Source organism: Psammomys obesus, unplaced genomic scaffold (assembly GCF_907164565.1).
Source record: "Psammomys obesus unplaced genomic scaffold, mPsaObe1.curated_primary_1811, whole genome shotgun sequence".
Taxonomy (NCBI): domain Eukaryota; kingdom Metazoa; phylum Chordata; class Mammalia; order Rodentia; family Muridae; genus Psammomys; species Psammomys obesus.
Genome location: NW_026592510.1, coordinates 141,349 through 158,087, shown reverse-complemented (window position 1 = coordinate 158,087; position 16,739 = coordinate 141,349). Strand labels below are relative to the sequence as shown.

General features: G+C 41.3%; 1 protein-coding gene across 2 annotated transcripts in view; it reads left to right on the top strand.

Moving 5' to 3' along the window:
• The first annotated feature begins 3,723 nt into the window (after nt 1–3,723).
• The window catches only part of Tbc1d12 (TBC1 domain family member 12), an 83,997-nt gene continuing 70,981 nt past the window's right edge, over nt 3,724–16,739 (top strand). Inside the window, exon 1 of one of the 2 annotated variants that reach the window (XM_055614070.1) lies at nt 3,724–4,498. In XM_055614070.1, coding sequence (XP_055470045.1) covers nt 3,786–4,498 — 713 coding nt within the window. In that variant the 5' untranslated portion in view covers nt 3,724–3,785. The remainder of the gene's footprint in view (nt 4,499–16,739) is intronic. The other variant, XM_055614068.1, reaches the window with a different exon arrangement.

The following is a 16,739-nucleotide window of genomic DNA, read 5'->3' as shown; positions in this document are numbered from 1 at the left end:
AATATCAACTAAAAGTATAAAATAAAGGGTCTTTCGCTTTTCATGGCAATTCTTTTTTATCTTTATATATACAAAATTTTATACATCATTGTAATTATAGCATTCAATTACACATCGTTATTTTTTTTTTTTTCTAAGACAGGGTTTCTCTGTGCAGCCTTGGCTGTCCTGAAACTTACTGTGTAGATCAGGCTGACCTCAAACTCAGAGATCCATCTACCTCTGCCTCCCCAGTGCTGGGACTAAAGGCATGTACTACTACACCTGGCACCTGGCACACATCCCCATTTTGTAGATTTCTCTGTATTTTTCCATTTCTGTCACTTGTCTTTGATACACCTAGCTTGTACTTTCCATATTGGTAACTATTAGGTAAGCTAGAATTTTTGACTGTAAAGCATTTAGCTATAAGCGTCTCTGCACAGCTGTTATCTTTCCTTTGGGATGGTTTTCTTATGACAGATTCCCAAGGGTAGAATTACAATACCTCCTAATGTGTAGCATGAATTGCTTTACCAAGGGAGCGTTGTATATTTTTAAAGTGTTTCCTCTATCTGTTGGCTTGTGGTTTTCCCCACTGTGGCTTACCAAACAGCAGCTGCTCTCTGATCTTTTTATCACTTATTTCCCACTCATATCTCAGCCTGCTAAGTTAGTCCACAATATGCATCTTTGAAATACTTATTATCTTATTATAATCCACAACCTTGATCCCAGGCACCCTATTTTCCAAATAGGGTTTTACCAGGAATGTATGGAATTTCAATTATTTGCAGAAGTTGAAGATGATTTCAGTAGCAAACCAAATTGCTTAGCTTTGCAAGATCATACATTTCTATTACATTACAGTGTATTTTTTTAACTCTTGATATCAAATTTTCTGTTCATGTTATCAACCAATTTCCACAGGGACACACTGACAACATGTTTATTTAGTCTATTTATCACTGAAGATAGTTACATACTTAATTGTGTGTGTGTGTGTGTGTAATCATAAGTGTTTTTGATATATATGGAAGTTTGAATACCATTGCTTTAAGGCTCTGTGGATGGTGCTGGAGGTGATTTAAAACTGTAGACGGTTCTCATACTTAGATGCTTTTTTGAAATCCAGTATAACTTGAGAAGGATAGAGAAAAAGAATGAAGAGCCCACAATATGGTTCAGAAGGTAAAAGAAAACACCACCTGTGCAAGCCTGATACACACAGCCAAAACAATAGCAATTACTACTATTAATAATACTGATAATACAATTTAAAGAAGGTTGTCAAGAATTTGAGACCTTTGTATCCTTTTGGACTACAGCAAAAAAAAAAAAAAAAATTAACTTACGAGGGACCACACAAAGGATAAAATGTAGATTATAAGAAGTCTTTTCTTGGTAAAACTGGACAAAATGTTACTTACCAGATAAGGCAGAGATTTTTTAAAAGCTTAATTATTGTTATTTTGAAGCACAGTCTTGCTGTGGTATCCCAGACCAGCCTCTAATTCCTGACTCTAGTGCTGAAGCCTCCAGAGTGTAAGGATTGCAGCAGTGCCAGACCACACTTGTTTCCTTCCTTCCTCTTTTTATCAGTGAGTGAAAAATCCTATCTCATAGTTTTGATTTGTCACTCCCAAATAATTTATAATGATATGCTTATTGATATTCTATTTAACATATTTTCTCCAGAAAAACATATATTCAAAATTTTGCACCCCCCTCCATGCTTTTTGAACAGACTACCTCACACTATAGCCCCCATTGGCCTGGAACTCACTATGTAGTCAAACAGGCCTCCTGTCTCAGCCTCCCAAATGCTGGGATTACAGCTATGAGCTCTTTTAAAAATTGGGTTGTCTTTTTATTGATTGATTAATTCATTGATTGATTTTTTTTGAGACAGGGTTTCTCTGTGTAGCCCTGGCTGTCCTGAAATCCATTGTGTAGACCAGGTTGGCATTGAAATCAGAGATTTGCCTGTCTCTGCCTCCCAAGTGCTGGAATTAAAGGTGTGTACCACCACTGCCTCACCAAATTGTCTTTTAAAATATTGAGTTATGAATTTTTGAGGTAAACATTTGCTATGTAGCTTATGCTGGTCTCAAATTTGCTATGTAGCCCAGGATGGCCTTGAGCTTGAAATTCTCTTGCCTTATCCTAGAGAGTTCTGTGTATATATATATGTGTGTGTATATATGTATATATGCATATATATGTAATATACACATATTTGCACACACTTTTTTTCCTTCTGAAAGATCCCTGTGTATGTATGTGCAGGTATCTCTATGTTCCAGTGTATGAGGTAAGTATACACTCATGCCTAGGGAGACCAGAGGTCAACTTCAGCTGTTATTCCTTTGAAACTATCCACCTTATTGTTTGCGACATCCTATTTTAGTGAGACCTAAGGCTAGCTATTTTAGCTAGGCTGGTTGCCAGAGCATCTCAAGGGCTGGCATTACATTCTACCACAGCGGCTTTTTATATGGGCGCTGCAGAGAGCATGAAGGTCCTCGTGCCTGCAGGGCAACTTGACCAACTGACCTATCTTCCCACCTCTCAAAAGACCTTGATAATAAATTCCTTTACTGCTTAGGCCTACAGAAAAGTTCATTATAAAGACACTTGATAGTTCATGGATGCACATTTTATTACTAAACAAATAGCTTATAGCCACTGAAATCTATTCATGCATCTATTTTAAATACAAACATTAAAGATTTGACACTACTGTTTTGCTAAGTACTTCATTCTATTCCATCGGACATTTGTAGAATGATTAGTCCCTAGTTACTGCTTCATCCTACTACAGCAATGTCTATTTGGGCCTTTTACTACAACTTCATCATCTCTTCTGAAATGCCAACACTATTGGGTGTCTGCTCCACTCCTACCCTCATTCTTCAATGGATGTAAGGTCACTTAAGAGTCACCTTGGTGTCTTACATAAATTACTCCTTCATCAAGCCAGAACTTTAACCCAAGTTTTTGAATTTTCACTGTTAGTTAATTCCAGTGTTTTCCCTAACCCGGTTTGCTATTTATTCTCACCACATCAATTTAATAGCTTTGCTATTGCTGACTGCTCTCCTATCATTCCTGCGGCTAGTTATTATGTCTTCTGATTTCTACATTAAATACATCTTATTTCCACTAAATGGTCAGTCATAATTCTATTTTAATCCATTACCACACGGTGCTGCAGTTATTAATAGGTCTTCTCGCCCTGATTCCATTACATCTCTTTAACCAGGTGACATGACAACCAACGTGTTGAAAGTGATACCAGATAAGACTTTGGTAAACATAGAAGACTATGTGGAAAAGGTAGGTAAAGGCTGTCATGGAGGCAATGAAGACCCTAACGGTTGCAATAGAGTTCTTCACTGTTGTTAGAGAAGGTAAAAAAAAAAAAAAAAAAAAAAAAGTCACGCTAGAAAGACTTAGGCTAACTTCGTTAGCTTGCTCTCACATACAAATCGCGTCAACTGATTTGCTTTTTCCGAAATCCGCCTCACTCGCGCTTCTTCTGAGCATTGTCACGCGGCGGGTGCGCCAACCAGCTGACAGATCCCAGATTGTCCTCCCGCGTCGCTCTAGCTGCCGTCTCTATGGTTCGGGGACGCGCCCGGTCGCGGCAGGCCCGGACTCGCTGGGGCGCGTGCGCGATCCTAGCGCGTGCCCGGCCTCCGGCAACTGCCCCAGCCGGCGGGTGGGAGGGGTGGGTCTGGGAACGCTGTGGCGGCCGTGGCCGCGGCCCCTGCGCGCAGGGCAGTCCTCCGCCGCCGCCTCCGATGATGGGTCCCGAGGATGCCGGAGCCTGCTCGGGAAGAAACGCCGAGCTGCTCCCAGTCCCGGGGCCCGGGGGTCAGGACGGGAAGACCGTCCCGGCCGCCGGCGGCTTCGGCGGAGGCACTGTCGCCGCGGAGCCGCCCGGGGAGGCGGGAGAGGGGGAGGCGCCGCCGCATCTCCTGCAGCGGTACCTCGCGGCGTCCGCGGGCCCGCTGCAGCCCGGGCTCGGCGGGGCGGAGGTGACGGCCGTCCCCGCGGCGCGCCGCTCAGGCATGACCAACGGGGACTCGGGCTTCTTGCTGCGCCAGGACTGTCGCGGCCCGGAGGAGGCGCGTCACCGCCGAACCTGCGGCCGTCCTCGCCTGCAGGAGCCCGCGGACCAGGGCGTGGACGGTGCGGGTGGCCCTGACGACTGGGCCGCGCCGCTCGAGGACCCGCTGCGGAGCTGCTGCCTAGTGGCCGGGGACACCGACGACCCGGACCCCACAGCCGCCACCTCTGCCGGGAGGGTCGGCGGGAGCGCGGAGCCCAGCCCCGGCCTCCCCGACGCTCGCTTCAGCTCTCGGAACACGTTCGAGGTGAGCCGCCGCCAGAGCGTCGGCGACCTCCTGCTCTCGGCGGGGCCGCCCGCACCCTTGCCAGCGGCGGAGCAGGGCCCCGGAGGCGCCACGGCTCGGACTCGAGCGAGCGGTGGCTTCGCGGATTTCTTCGCCAGGTACCGCACCAGCCGCGCGGGGGGCTTGGGCGGGGCCGGGAGCGAGCTGCCTTCCAGCGTCCGGACGCGTCGGGACTGAGCTTTGATCTGTCCCTGGGGAAGGGGGACCGGATGGCTTTGTGAGCTCCGGGCCAGGAGCCAGCCTCGGGAACGCTGTGCTTCCAGGTCTGACCAGCCAGCTAAGGCCATGTCTTTAATTTCCTCATCTGGAACAGCAGATAACCACCGCCCTACTATTTTTTATACTGCTAGGCTTTGAATGGGGCGGGAGGAAGGGTGTTCCTACAGGTGTGGTGTAGAGGTCTGCGAAGTTCATCTGCTTGAAATCCAAGCCGATTCCCTTAGTTTGGGGATTCGTGATTTTTTTTTTTTTAAACTGCGTTTACTTTGTGTGTGCGTGAGTGTATATGTGTGTGTTTACGCGCGCGTGCGTGCGTATTAATGTATCCTCACGAGGAGGTCCGAAAACAACCCTTTCCCCTCCCACTCTCCGGATACAGGGGATTCACCTCAAGTGGTCAACCATAATGGAAAGTGCCTTTACTCATTGAGCTATTTCCCCGGCTAGTTTGGGAATTCATGAAATCAGAAATGATTATTTTTGCCTTTTTTTTTTGGTGTTTTGGGGCTGGCCCCGAACTCACGGAGATCTGACTGCCTCTGCCTCGAGTGTGCCCGAGTTAAAGGCATGCATCACCATGATGGGCTCAGAAATGATTATTCTTCGTAGTATTTGTTTCAGTTGCCTTTACTAAAAAACATTTCCAGTCAGGAGTACACACTTTAATACCAGTACTACTACAGAAAGGTGAGGCAAGAGGATTGTCACAAGTTCGAGGCCATCCTGGGCTTCATAGCTACTAGTGGATCTACTAGTACATCAGCCAGGGTTTCATAGCAAGATCCTGTCTTTAAACAAAACAGGCAGGCAGTTTAGTGCTTAGAATTAGATCCCAGCCTCTTAGCTCAAATTACTATAGCATTCTAGGAAATTAGAAAGTCCCTTTTCCACTTATCTCAGATAAACCATCACTTTTCATTAACTTCAACCCCCTAACCCCACCCTGTTGTTAATTGATCTCCAGGCCTTGCACTCGAAGTTACATCCTCAGCAACTTCGTGTGCATTGTGTATTGGGGGCAGGATTTGACTCACTTTCATGTGAGTGTTTATGTTTGGGAGCATGTATTTTGTGGGCATGATTTGCTAGAACACTGTAATTATCTGGGAAGATTTCATATTCCCCCGTCCCCCATAAGAAGATCCTGCTACTTAGTTGAGGCTGGCCTTAAACAACCCCTTCCCACCCTGCTGACTCAGTTGGGATTTTCTTGCCTCAACCCCTCTCTATTGCTGGGGTCAGGTTAGTTTTTAATGATGTTTTATCTGTGATTTGTCATTCTTCAAATTAAATTATGATGCTGGACTTTGCATATTCCAGAGCGAGGCTTTGCTGGCTTAATAGTGATAGGAAGTCATGGTGGAACACTTGGTGCACATTCCTAAAATGCACATGTCCTGTGAGGTAGATTTTGACTCTTTGGGGGTTTTTTTGTTTGGTTGGTTTTTATCTATAGGCAAATAAAATATCTCCAACTTGTAAAATCTTATCTTCCCACGCTTTTTTTTTTTTTTCTGTTTAATACCGCCTCATTGTAGCCCAAGCATGCCTTCACGTGCCTGTATAGCTGACCAAGGCTGGCTTTGAACTTCCTGTCTTGTCCATACTCTAGGATGAGAGGCTTATGTCACCAATCTAGTACAGATGGTGCTGGGAATCCAGTCTAGTGCCTCATGCACACAACAAACACTTCACTTCACACGAGCCCCAGTCCCGGCCCAGCCCTCCCCAGCCTTCTGGATTAGAAAGTTCACACAGTTAGTGTGCCTGTTTGTACACAGTGAGGTACACTTTACATTGTAGTAGGCATTTCTTATTCATCCTTCTATTTTAGTACCTCCTGTTTTTCCTGCTTGTGTAAATTTACAAATATAAACTTACAAATATAAAGTTTCTTAACTCAAGAATGGAAAATCCTAATTTTATATTAGATCATGGGCTAAATATGTAGTAATGAGATCTATATTTGTGCCTGTATTTGCAAAAATATATTTAGTTATATTGCTATTGTTCTTTTTTATTTTTAATCTAGTTATTTATTTTCTGAGAGATGGATATCAGCATAGCACAGGCTGACTATGTGGCTCAGGTAGGTCCCAATCTTTGATCTGCCTGCCTCTGTCTCTTAAGTGCTGGGATTAGATATGAACCACTTGCAAAAATATATTTCAGTCTTGCAGTGACAGTATTTTACAAGACCTCAGCGTGGCTTAAATATATGTGTTTTGATACCTTGTAGCATTGTATTGAACTATATCTATCTTGGTCAAGTTTTGAGGTCAGGTGGCTTGGACCTGAAAGGGCTTTGGAGATCAGTCACCAATCCGACCACTATACCCTGAGTGCTTACTTGGTGATCAGTCACCAATCCGACCACTATACCCTGAGTGCTTACTTGGTGCCAGGCACTGAGACGAGACATCACGTAGGTTACTGTCTCTGACCTGGCTGGGAGAAGCTAAGTGGGAAACAGATACATAGATCCTTGCTGCAATCTGTGAACAGTAACAGGGAAAAATCTATGTCAGGAGCTTTCGTCTTATTAGCTGCAGGCAGAAGTTTTCATGGAATTTTAAACTTTAACCTTTCATCTAGATTTTATTCGTATGACTACGTTATTCATATGTATCAGAAAACTGGATTTCTTTCCTTTGTATGTATATGTGTAGTATGTGTGTTTGTGTCTTTGCATGTTCACGTATACATGTTGTCTTCCTCAGTTAGTCCTCACCTTAATATATTGAGGCAGGGTCTGTTAGTTGAACCCAGAGTTCTCTCATATGGCTAGTCTTACTAGCTGGCTTGATCTGAGGATTCCTTATCTCAGCTTCCCAATTGTTGGTCTTGTGGGCAGGCCACCACACCTATCCAGCCTTTATATGTACTTTGGGGATATGAACTCATGTCCTCACACTTGTGGGAAGTGCTTTTCTGGCTGAGCCATCTTTCTGTCCCAAATAACTAGGTTTAAGTTAAAAAATAAAATAGGTACTCGAAAGCTAATTTTTTGAGATCTTTAACTAATTAATTAATTGCATGAGTGAGTGTACATTTGTGTGTATGCTTACCAAGATGCATGTCAAGATTCTAAACATCATGGCTTTGTGGCTTCCTTTACATGACTTTTTTTTTTTTCTTGGTATTTAGCCAGAACCTTAGCTCCATTTTGGACATCTTAAAGGCAGTCACTTCACTGTGACATTCATTTCTGAGTGTGCAGCATCCAACCTTGGTATGAATAACCCATTCAAAATTGGGTTAAATCAGCCACTTTCATGTCTCCTCTTCTTTATTGTTTTCTGAAGAGTGAAATTGTGAATGTATTCTCAATCCTCAGGTAAAATAAGTAGCAAGTTCCCATTGTCCCAGAAACTCAAAATAATAATAATAATAATAATAATAATAATAATAATAATTGACTGTATACAGTTGTCAACCAAAATTCCTGCTGAGGGTTAACTTTGGAATCAGTTTGTTCTTAGATGGATTCTTATTCTTTGGAATACCTGCTCCTACTTCATTCTCTAGATGAAGACTCTCACTATTTAAAGAAGGCCGCTCAGCTAGCTAATGGTAACTAGGGCTAGAAATAGGGATTCTTGATTGCCAGTCTCTCTTTGCATTTTGAGTTGCCACTATTTTTTGTCCTACCTCTTCATTCTTTTTGTTTCTCTTTGTTCCATTTTATTACTTTTCCCATTAACTAGACAAAAGTCTACAATAAACATTTCAAAAGTAGTTTTATAGTAGGGCATGCCAGGTTTCCCAGTACTTGGGGAAACTGAGGCAGTAAAATTGCTGTGAATTAGAGTGAGAATTTGTCTCAAGCAAAACAAAGTTTTATCCTTGTTTTAGTGCAATGGTGGGAAGAATTTTATGGCAATTTGTGTATTACTACAAAGTGTTGTAGTCAGAGCGCATCATGATAGGAGTTTCAGTGAGTTGACTAGAAATTGTTTAAATTATATAGGAACTTATTTAGGTAGACTGCTCTAATTTTGAAGAGGCTCAGTGGTCATCTCTTGCTTTCTTCCCTTTCTTGTCAGGTAAGTTTTTTTGTAGTCCCTGGTGGAGTTTGCTTTAGCTTTGCATTGCCACTTTTCTGTAAGAGTCTCAGAAGTAACCATCCCTCAGATCATTGATCCTTTATCCTGTTGTGGAAAAATTGAAATGCTGGGATTAAAGGCTTTTTTTCATCTTTAAAATAAGAAGGTTGCCAAAGCTATGTTCCCTTCACCTCTTAGATATCTGTTGAAGATGTGAGATTTTGTTTTTGTAAAGTCTACTCTAGCATAATCAGGTTAAACACCAGTTATCTGTGTGCTGTTTCTTAGGTGTAGACAGTATAAACCAGCATCTCCTAGTGTAGCCTAAGTTGATCTCAGACTGCAGATCTCCCCTGGTGCTGGGATTATAGACATTTGCTACCATGTTTACTTTAGATCTGCTCTTTTCTACTGTAATTTCTTTGGAGGATGTGTATGTTATAAGAAATAGCATCTTTGAAAACTAATGGAAAGACAGTTGGGTGAATTTTGTGTATTGTTTTGAGAAAGCATTGCAGTTTGTATAGGAAGACACTTAAACGTTATGTGTGCATGCTATTGGGTGGATGTTGGACTGGATTCTTCTACAGTGAGAGGAAGCTTGTATTAAAAAGCAAATGGAAGGAACCAAAAAGGAAGGGATGTTGAAAAAGATGAAAATATTTTTATCTTTTGTTTTGTTTTAGGGGACATACATTTATAGACAGGTAAAGCCAAAATTTTATCTTAATTTTATGAAATATTTAACTTGGCTTACTTAAAACGCTTTTTATACTGTGTTGTCATGGGAAATTTTAGGGAAAGAGCAGAAACATTTGGAAACTTTGAGGCAGTGCATCTGCCACCATCTCTAATGTATTCAGAAAGGGAAAGAGAAGTCTTTTCTGAGGCTACTGTTTCTCCCAGGTTCTCAGGGAGCTCTGTTCACTCCATGAAAAGTTGTCCCAGATGGTGCTGCTGGAGAGTTGCTAGAGGCTTATACTGAGATTCCTTTTTTTCTGTCTGCATGGGTGAGTGTGTGTGTGTCTGTGTAGATTCACTTGCTCATGCACTTGTTTGTGGCCAGGAGGTTGGCATCAGGTGTCTTATTCTATCATTCTCCACATCATTGTCATCATCATCATTATGATTAGTGTCTCTCACTGGCCTGGAGCTCTGTCTTGGGTAGGCTGACGGCCACAGTCACAGAGTCAGCCAGGTCCATCACTGGGATTTGGTTCTCTGAACTCGGGCTCTTATGCTTGAATTCCTTGACTTTCTGTCACCATGACTGCCTTTAAAAGAAAAACAAACAACAACTTTTTTTTGTTTACATTTCTTCATCTTGTGTATATGTTCGTGTACATGCCATGGAGCATGTGTGGAAGTTAGAGGACAGATTTTGAGACTCAGTTGTCTTTCCAGATCCTGCATTGGTTCTTAAATTAAAAAAGAAAAGAAAAGAAAGAATTACTTGGAAGGAGGAAGAGTTATCAAGAGTGAATTGTTTTGTTTCGAAGAGAAGATTTCTGGATTCAGTAGAATGTAGAAGGAATCTCCTCAGAATCTGAATTTTACAAGTCTGTCCCACAGCTCCCACTATTCGGATCATGGTGGTTCCTGGACAGCAATCACTGAAATGCTAATGCTTCACCTAGTTGATTGATGGGTTAGCTCCTCAGTGGTAACTGAATGAAAATACAGCACACAAATTTATGGCTCATGGTACTTCATTGATTTAAAGCTCTGTCAGACCTGTTTATTGCAATAAACAGATAGCAGTAGAGAACAGACAAAGAAATCCAAAATACAGCATTTACAAACTTGAGAATTCATGTCTGCATAATGAAATCTCAGCTTGCTTTTTTTCTAGTGGGGAGAGTCTCTTATTTATGCTGCTTAGACTGTGTTTTAAGAAAGGCTTTAGCTTGTTAAAATCTTCCTGGGTTCCCTGATGCAGCAGCATAATTGTACTGTTTTTGCAGAGTATCAAGAAGCCTGTTAATTTCCCTCCCTTCTGAAGTTCTGCGCAGACCATGGCTTGCATCCCACTGAAATTTGTTGCTTCAGCCTTTCTGGAACTCATTTTTGTGGCTAAGGGGGTGGGGGGTGGGGAGGAACCCATGTGACTGTCTGGTTTTTCAGCAAACTCTTTCCTGCAATTAAGAGAAGTTTTCCTTAGAAAACCAAACTAGCTACTTTAGAGTAAAGTTGATAATCATGTGTTTAACTTTCTCCTGAATTTGGCTTTTCAATTCCTTTTTAATTTGAATTTCATATTGGGTATTTTTGGGGTGTTAAAAAATATTTCTATCTGCCTGTTCCTAACCTCAGATAGATTAAATATTTTAAGTTTGGAACTGAACATGGTGGTTTTTAAATAAAATTATGGTTACTCTCCCTATCTCTTCCCTCCCTTTGTCTCTCTCTCCCACCCACCCTTCCTTCTTTCCTTCTTTTCTCTATCCCTGTCCCAAGACAGGGTTTCTCTGTGTAGCCCTAGCTCTCCTAGAATTTGCTTTATAGAGCAAGCTGATGTGGAATTCAGAGCTCCACCAGCCTTCACCTCCAGAGCACTAAAACCTGTGCCCCACCGCCTAGCCACTGTTTTCCTATATTTTCTCAAATACTGTACCATACTAGTACTCCATCCATCATATTCTGGGGATTCTTTAGAATTTCAAAATTTGGTTTTCATCCAGACTTCCGTTAATTAGAAGCAATTCTTTTGTTATTGACCCTGAAAAACTTACTCAAGGACTATAGCTATTTTTTTTTTTTTTTTTTTTTTTTTTGGTACAAGGGTGGGGGGAGGAGGGAAATGAAGGGGAACAGTGGGACATGGGGGACAGGATTTAGATTACTCTGTTTCCACACTTTCTCACTCAGGTAGTGAGAAAATGATACAATTTGGAGGCATGAAGCATGATTAAAAATGTGAGCTTCTTTTAGAGAAGAAATTTGTAGAAAGAAAATTTGCTGGGAAGAATGAATGAATGATAGGTTGAAATTAATCTCTGATAATAAGTCAGTAGTTGGTACCTTGACCTGAGTGTTGTATTGGGGGTGCAAATGCAGGTTATTTCTTTCAACTCTTTCTATTCTTTAGGTAAATTCTACTCCTCTTTTAACTTTATCATTTTCTCAAAGCTTTTTTTTTTCTTTAATTAAATTAGAGTCTCATTATGAAGCTTGGCTGGCCTGGGACTTACTGTGTAGTCACAGAGAGCCTTCTGCCTCTTGTCTCCTGAGTGCAGGGCTAAGGGTGTATACTGTTATGCCCAGCTTTCCTTGGCTTCTTAATAGGCTATGCAACTGAAATATATTTTATGATTTTATTTAAAGAAACATTTTAATAATTTTAGTTTAGGCTCTAAAGGCTGGTTTGGGTAAGTCTGGATATTAAGAAGTACATACATGAGGGTCTAGAGAGCTGGCTCATCAGTTACGAGCTCATTTGCTGTTTTTGCAAAGGACTTGGATTGGTTTCCAGTACACACATGGTGACTCATGTCTATCTGTAACCTCAGTTCCAGGAGATTTCAGACTTTATTCTGGCCTCTGCAGGCGCCAAGCACACACGTGTTGCACATCTATACATGCAGGCAAAATACTTCTATACATAAAGTAAAAGTAAATATTTTTTAAAGTACGTATTTGAAAGATTAAGATAACCAAGTGTGTGACACACTCTTGTAGTCCCAGCACTTAGAGGGAGGTGGAAGGAAGCAGGAGGACCAAGAGTTCATTCTTAGCCTCAGCTAGCTACATAGCAAGTCCAAAGTCAGCCAGGGCTACAAGAGACCCTGTCTCCAAATCAGACAAACAAAAGTAAGATAAACGTAATACATAGTTTTATACAGTATATTCTTACGTTCCAAATCTTAAAAAGGGAATATTCTCTTACTAACTGTAACTCTATCAAATGTTATTGAAACCTCATACTCATGAAGAAAATATTCAGTTTGTTATAAAAAACATATGCTGTGTAGAATTTTAAATTCTAAAGTGGTTATTAAACTTTCAAATACATGAGGATCACATCTTAACAATTTCTATATTTCTATATTTTTACTGTAGTGACCTTTTAAAATAATATCAATAAAGAGTTCCACTGAAAAATACAATTTAAGTTCTCTTTTTTGCTTTCATGGTTCACTAACTTCCTATTCCCATTTGACTTTTAAAAACTGTGTGTGTGTGTGTGTGTGTGTGTGTGTGTGTGTGTGTGTGTGTGTATGTGTGTGTGTGTGCAACATACACACACTCTCCTTCAGGCCATAAAGCATATGTGGAGGTCAGGGGACACCTTTGGGAAGTCAGTTCTCTTGATCCACTGTCCAGTCCTAGAGAGAAAACTAAGGTCATCAGACTTGGCAGTAAGTGCCCTTACCCCCCTAAGTGGCTTTTGTTTTATTAATTAATTAATTTATTGAGACAAGTTCTCACTAAAGGCTAGGCTAGCCTCCAGCTCACAGAGATCCATTTGCCTTGTAGTTTAAGGGCATGCGCCAGCACACCTTACCCCAGTTAACTTTTTAACTCTATTAGTATTACTGGAAATTAAAGAGATGATGCTGGGAAATAAGGGATTTGTTATCCACAACTGGGTATGAATTCCAAATTTTTTTTTTATCTAAATGTGAATGACATTTTTGTCATTATTGTACAAGATAATCAGCATAATAAATCATGCAACTGGAGGGTGATGCCTTTCTTTGTAATGTAATTCCCAAAGCACAAAGATAAGGTCAGGAATACTAAGATAGGGATTGGTTTTCAAAATTGGCACATCTGGGTGCAGTAGTGTTACCTTTAGGGCCATCCACTTGGGAGGCTGAGACAGAGGATCTCTAAGTCAGCCTGAAGGACACAATAAGAATTCATCTCAAAAGCAAAACAAAACAAAACCCACCAAAAGAAAGCAAAAATAAAGCCAACACTGTATTGTAGCTCCAGTGACTCAGAACTGTCCTGTGTGAAGGGTAGCCACTATAACATGCTTTGGGTCAGATAATAGGCTGTCACTTACTTCAGTAAGAAGCTGAGACTCTTGTTCTTAAGATCGTTGAAATGCAGTTCCATACTTTAGCTGTTCTTTTTGTAGATACACACTACCATGTAGGAAATACAAGATATCTTTGGTTATAGTTGGAATTTCATCAAACTGACCACACATGAATAAAATATCAATAAAACCCAGCAATACCAACAGCAGCAGAGCTCAGGGGTGGGGTTTATTTTTTGAGGGCATACTGATAGCTGTTATTTAACCCATTTGAATTGTTTCACCTAAGTAGATTTCAATTTCCTCAAGGCAGCCTGCTCAAGGTATTATTAGAAATTTCTTTATGTTGAAGCACAATATCATGGTTCCAGTATGCCTTCTAGAACCACAAAGAACAAGTCATTTCCTTCCAGGACTTTGTTTGTTTGTTTGAGGTGGGATATAGCCAAATAGTCCAGACTAGCTTGGAATTTCCACCACTTGAGTACTGAGATTCTGGATGTGCCTACCATGCCTAACCAACACACAAAGTTACTGTGAGCTAGTTTATAATTTTTTCACTGTTTATTTGTTCAACAAATCTTACTGGGACCTATTATATATACTGAGCATTAGGGAAAATAGATGAAACATTTTATTTAAAAACTTAGGGGCAGGGCCATGGTGGCACATGCCTTTAATCCCAGCACTTGGAGGCAGAGGTAGGCAGATCTCTGTGAATTCAAGAGCAGCCTGGTCTACAAAGGGAGTTCCAAGATAGCCAAGACTACACAGAGAAACCCTGTCTTGAAAATCAGCCAGTCAGTCAGCCAGTCAGTCAGTCAATCAACAACTTAAGGGTAGAGCTGAGGGGATGGTTCAGTTGGTAAAGTGCTTGCTGCTCAAGCATGCTGAGTTCTGACCCCCAGCACCAGTGTAAATACCTCAGTACTGTGGGAGGCAGGCATAGATAGAGAGATCCCTGGAAGTGGTGAGCACCAAGTGCAGTAAGAGACCCCTTCTCAAAAGTATTGTGGAGGGTGACTGAGGAACCGACCTAGCATCAGCCTCTGTTTTTAAACACAGACACCATCAACAACAACAACATAACAATATCGTATAAAATCAGCATTTAAAATATTCCCTGATTAGTGTTATAAAAAAAGCTGTAGCAACTTCAAGGCAACAGAGTTTAATTTTGGAGTAAGAAGTGAAGAAATTCTTCACTATAGATCAAGTTTGGCTTTTTACCAGATGATGAGGGCTAGATTGGAATGAAGCTGTCAGCTGCATAAACACATGGGGACATGTACAGAATTATACATGAAATAATACAAGGCTTTTTGTTTGGTACAGCATAGTACTCATCAGTATGACTGACCCCAAGGTACATGAAATATGTGAAAACCAGAGCCACACAGGCGGGAACTAAGTTTATATGACCGAGTAAGTTGAGTCTATTCAATGAGGATGACTGGCAGTGCATGGAACAGCTTTTCCCTGGTACTGGGGATTGATTCTGGCTCCCATAACTAAGATACATTCCTACATTTATTTTAAGGTGGGTTCTCAGGAGTTAGTCCACACCAGCTCTGAACTCCTCAGTCTCCGGCCTTACCCTTCTGAATTTCTGGGATTATAGGCCTGTACTCCTAAGCTCTGCCTCCCACTTGCCAGTGAACAAAGGCAAGTTTATTAGTAGTTAATAATTTTGAGTTGGGAAGAAGAGATCAAAGGATCCCATATAGCCCAGGCTGACTTCTTTTATGGCCACCTCCTTAGTACTGAGAATACAGATGTGTTCCACCATACTGGCTAGGAATCAGCCCTGGGCTTCATTCAAGCACTCTATCAACTGAGTTAGATCCTAAAACAAAAAGCTAAAACTTGCTTAGAATTGTGTTTCAGAACAGTAACTTGTAGCAGTGTGCCAGTTATTTTGGGACTTGAGAAACCTAGGCATAGAGACAGCTACTGTAGTGAGAGGGTGCTTGTTGGTATTACTGAAATGTGTCTAGGTAGTGTACATAATAATAAGTAAGACTTCAGTTTTTCTCAGACGCTGTAACTAGTAATACATTTATGTCATTGGCCTTTAATGAAACTTAGTAAAGGTACACTTCGAAACCTGACTTTTCTTTTGAGGAAAGTGAAATGACATGAAAGTACTTGTAGGGAAAGGTAGACCTTTACTGTATTTTGTAAGGGATTCCTTGGTCTGGAGGAGTCAGAGAAGCTGTTAGGCTGGTGCTGTGGATGGGAGAGGAAAACCCCAAGGATGCAGAGTTGTCTGTACATCAGCATGTCCCTTCTGTGTGCTGCTTCGTACTTAGATTGCGACAGTTACAACAGTTAACCATGTTTTGAGAATTAGTGACTGAAAGTCAGTGTTGATATTTACACACACAACTTCTTGTACTTATGTGTCTGTTAAGTTCCTGAAATTAAAAACGATCTTTTAAAAATTTTCCTGTGTATATAGACATAAACTGTTGGATTAAAAAACTTTTTAAGATGTATGTGTAATGCCGTTATGGCTCCATTTACCTCCCCCTTACTAACGGGAAGCGAACTGCTGGGCGTGAAAGAGACCTCAGGCAGCAAGCTGGGCACGAATAGACTATCAGCTGGGCATGGTGGTGCATGTCTGTAATCCCAGCACTCTGTACCCCCTTGCCACAGCATTTTATTTCATAACATATATGATGCCTTCTTCTGGCATTGAACAATGATAACCCTCTGTGTGTGTGTCTGTCTTCCACCCCACCCCAGAGACATGGCCAGCACTAAAGAGCATTGGCTGCTTTTCCAGGGAACCGAGATTCTATTTCCCACATCCACGGCTCAAAACTATAGTTCTAGTCTCTTCTGGCCTCCCTAGGTTCCTGGCACAAACGTGGTACACAGACACACCTGTAGACAAAACACCTATACACATTAAAAAAGAAAGAAAGAAAGAAAATGAATATACCTTATGGTGATTTCCTAATGTGAATAAAACTGAGCTATGCACTAGAAAGTGAAGAAAATAGTTTTTCCTTTTGAACTTTTTGTTTTGCCTTCTTTCTTTCTTTCTTTCTTTCTTTCTTTCTTTCTTTCTTTCTTTCT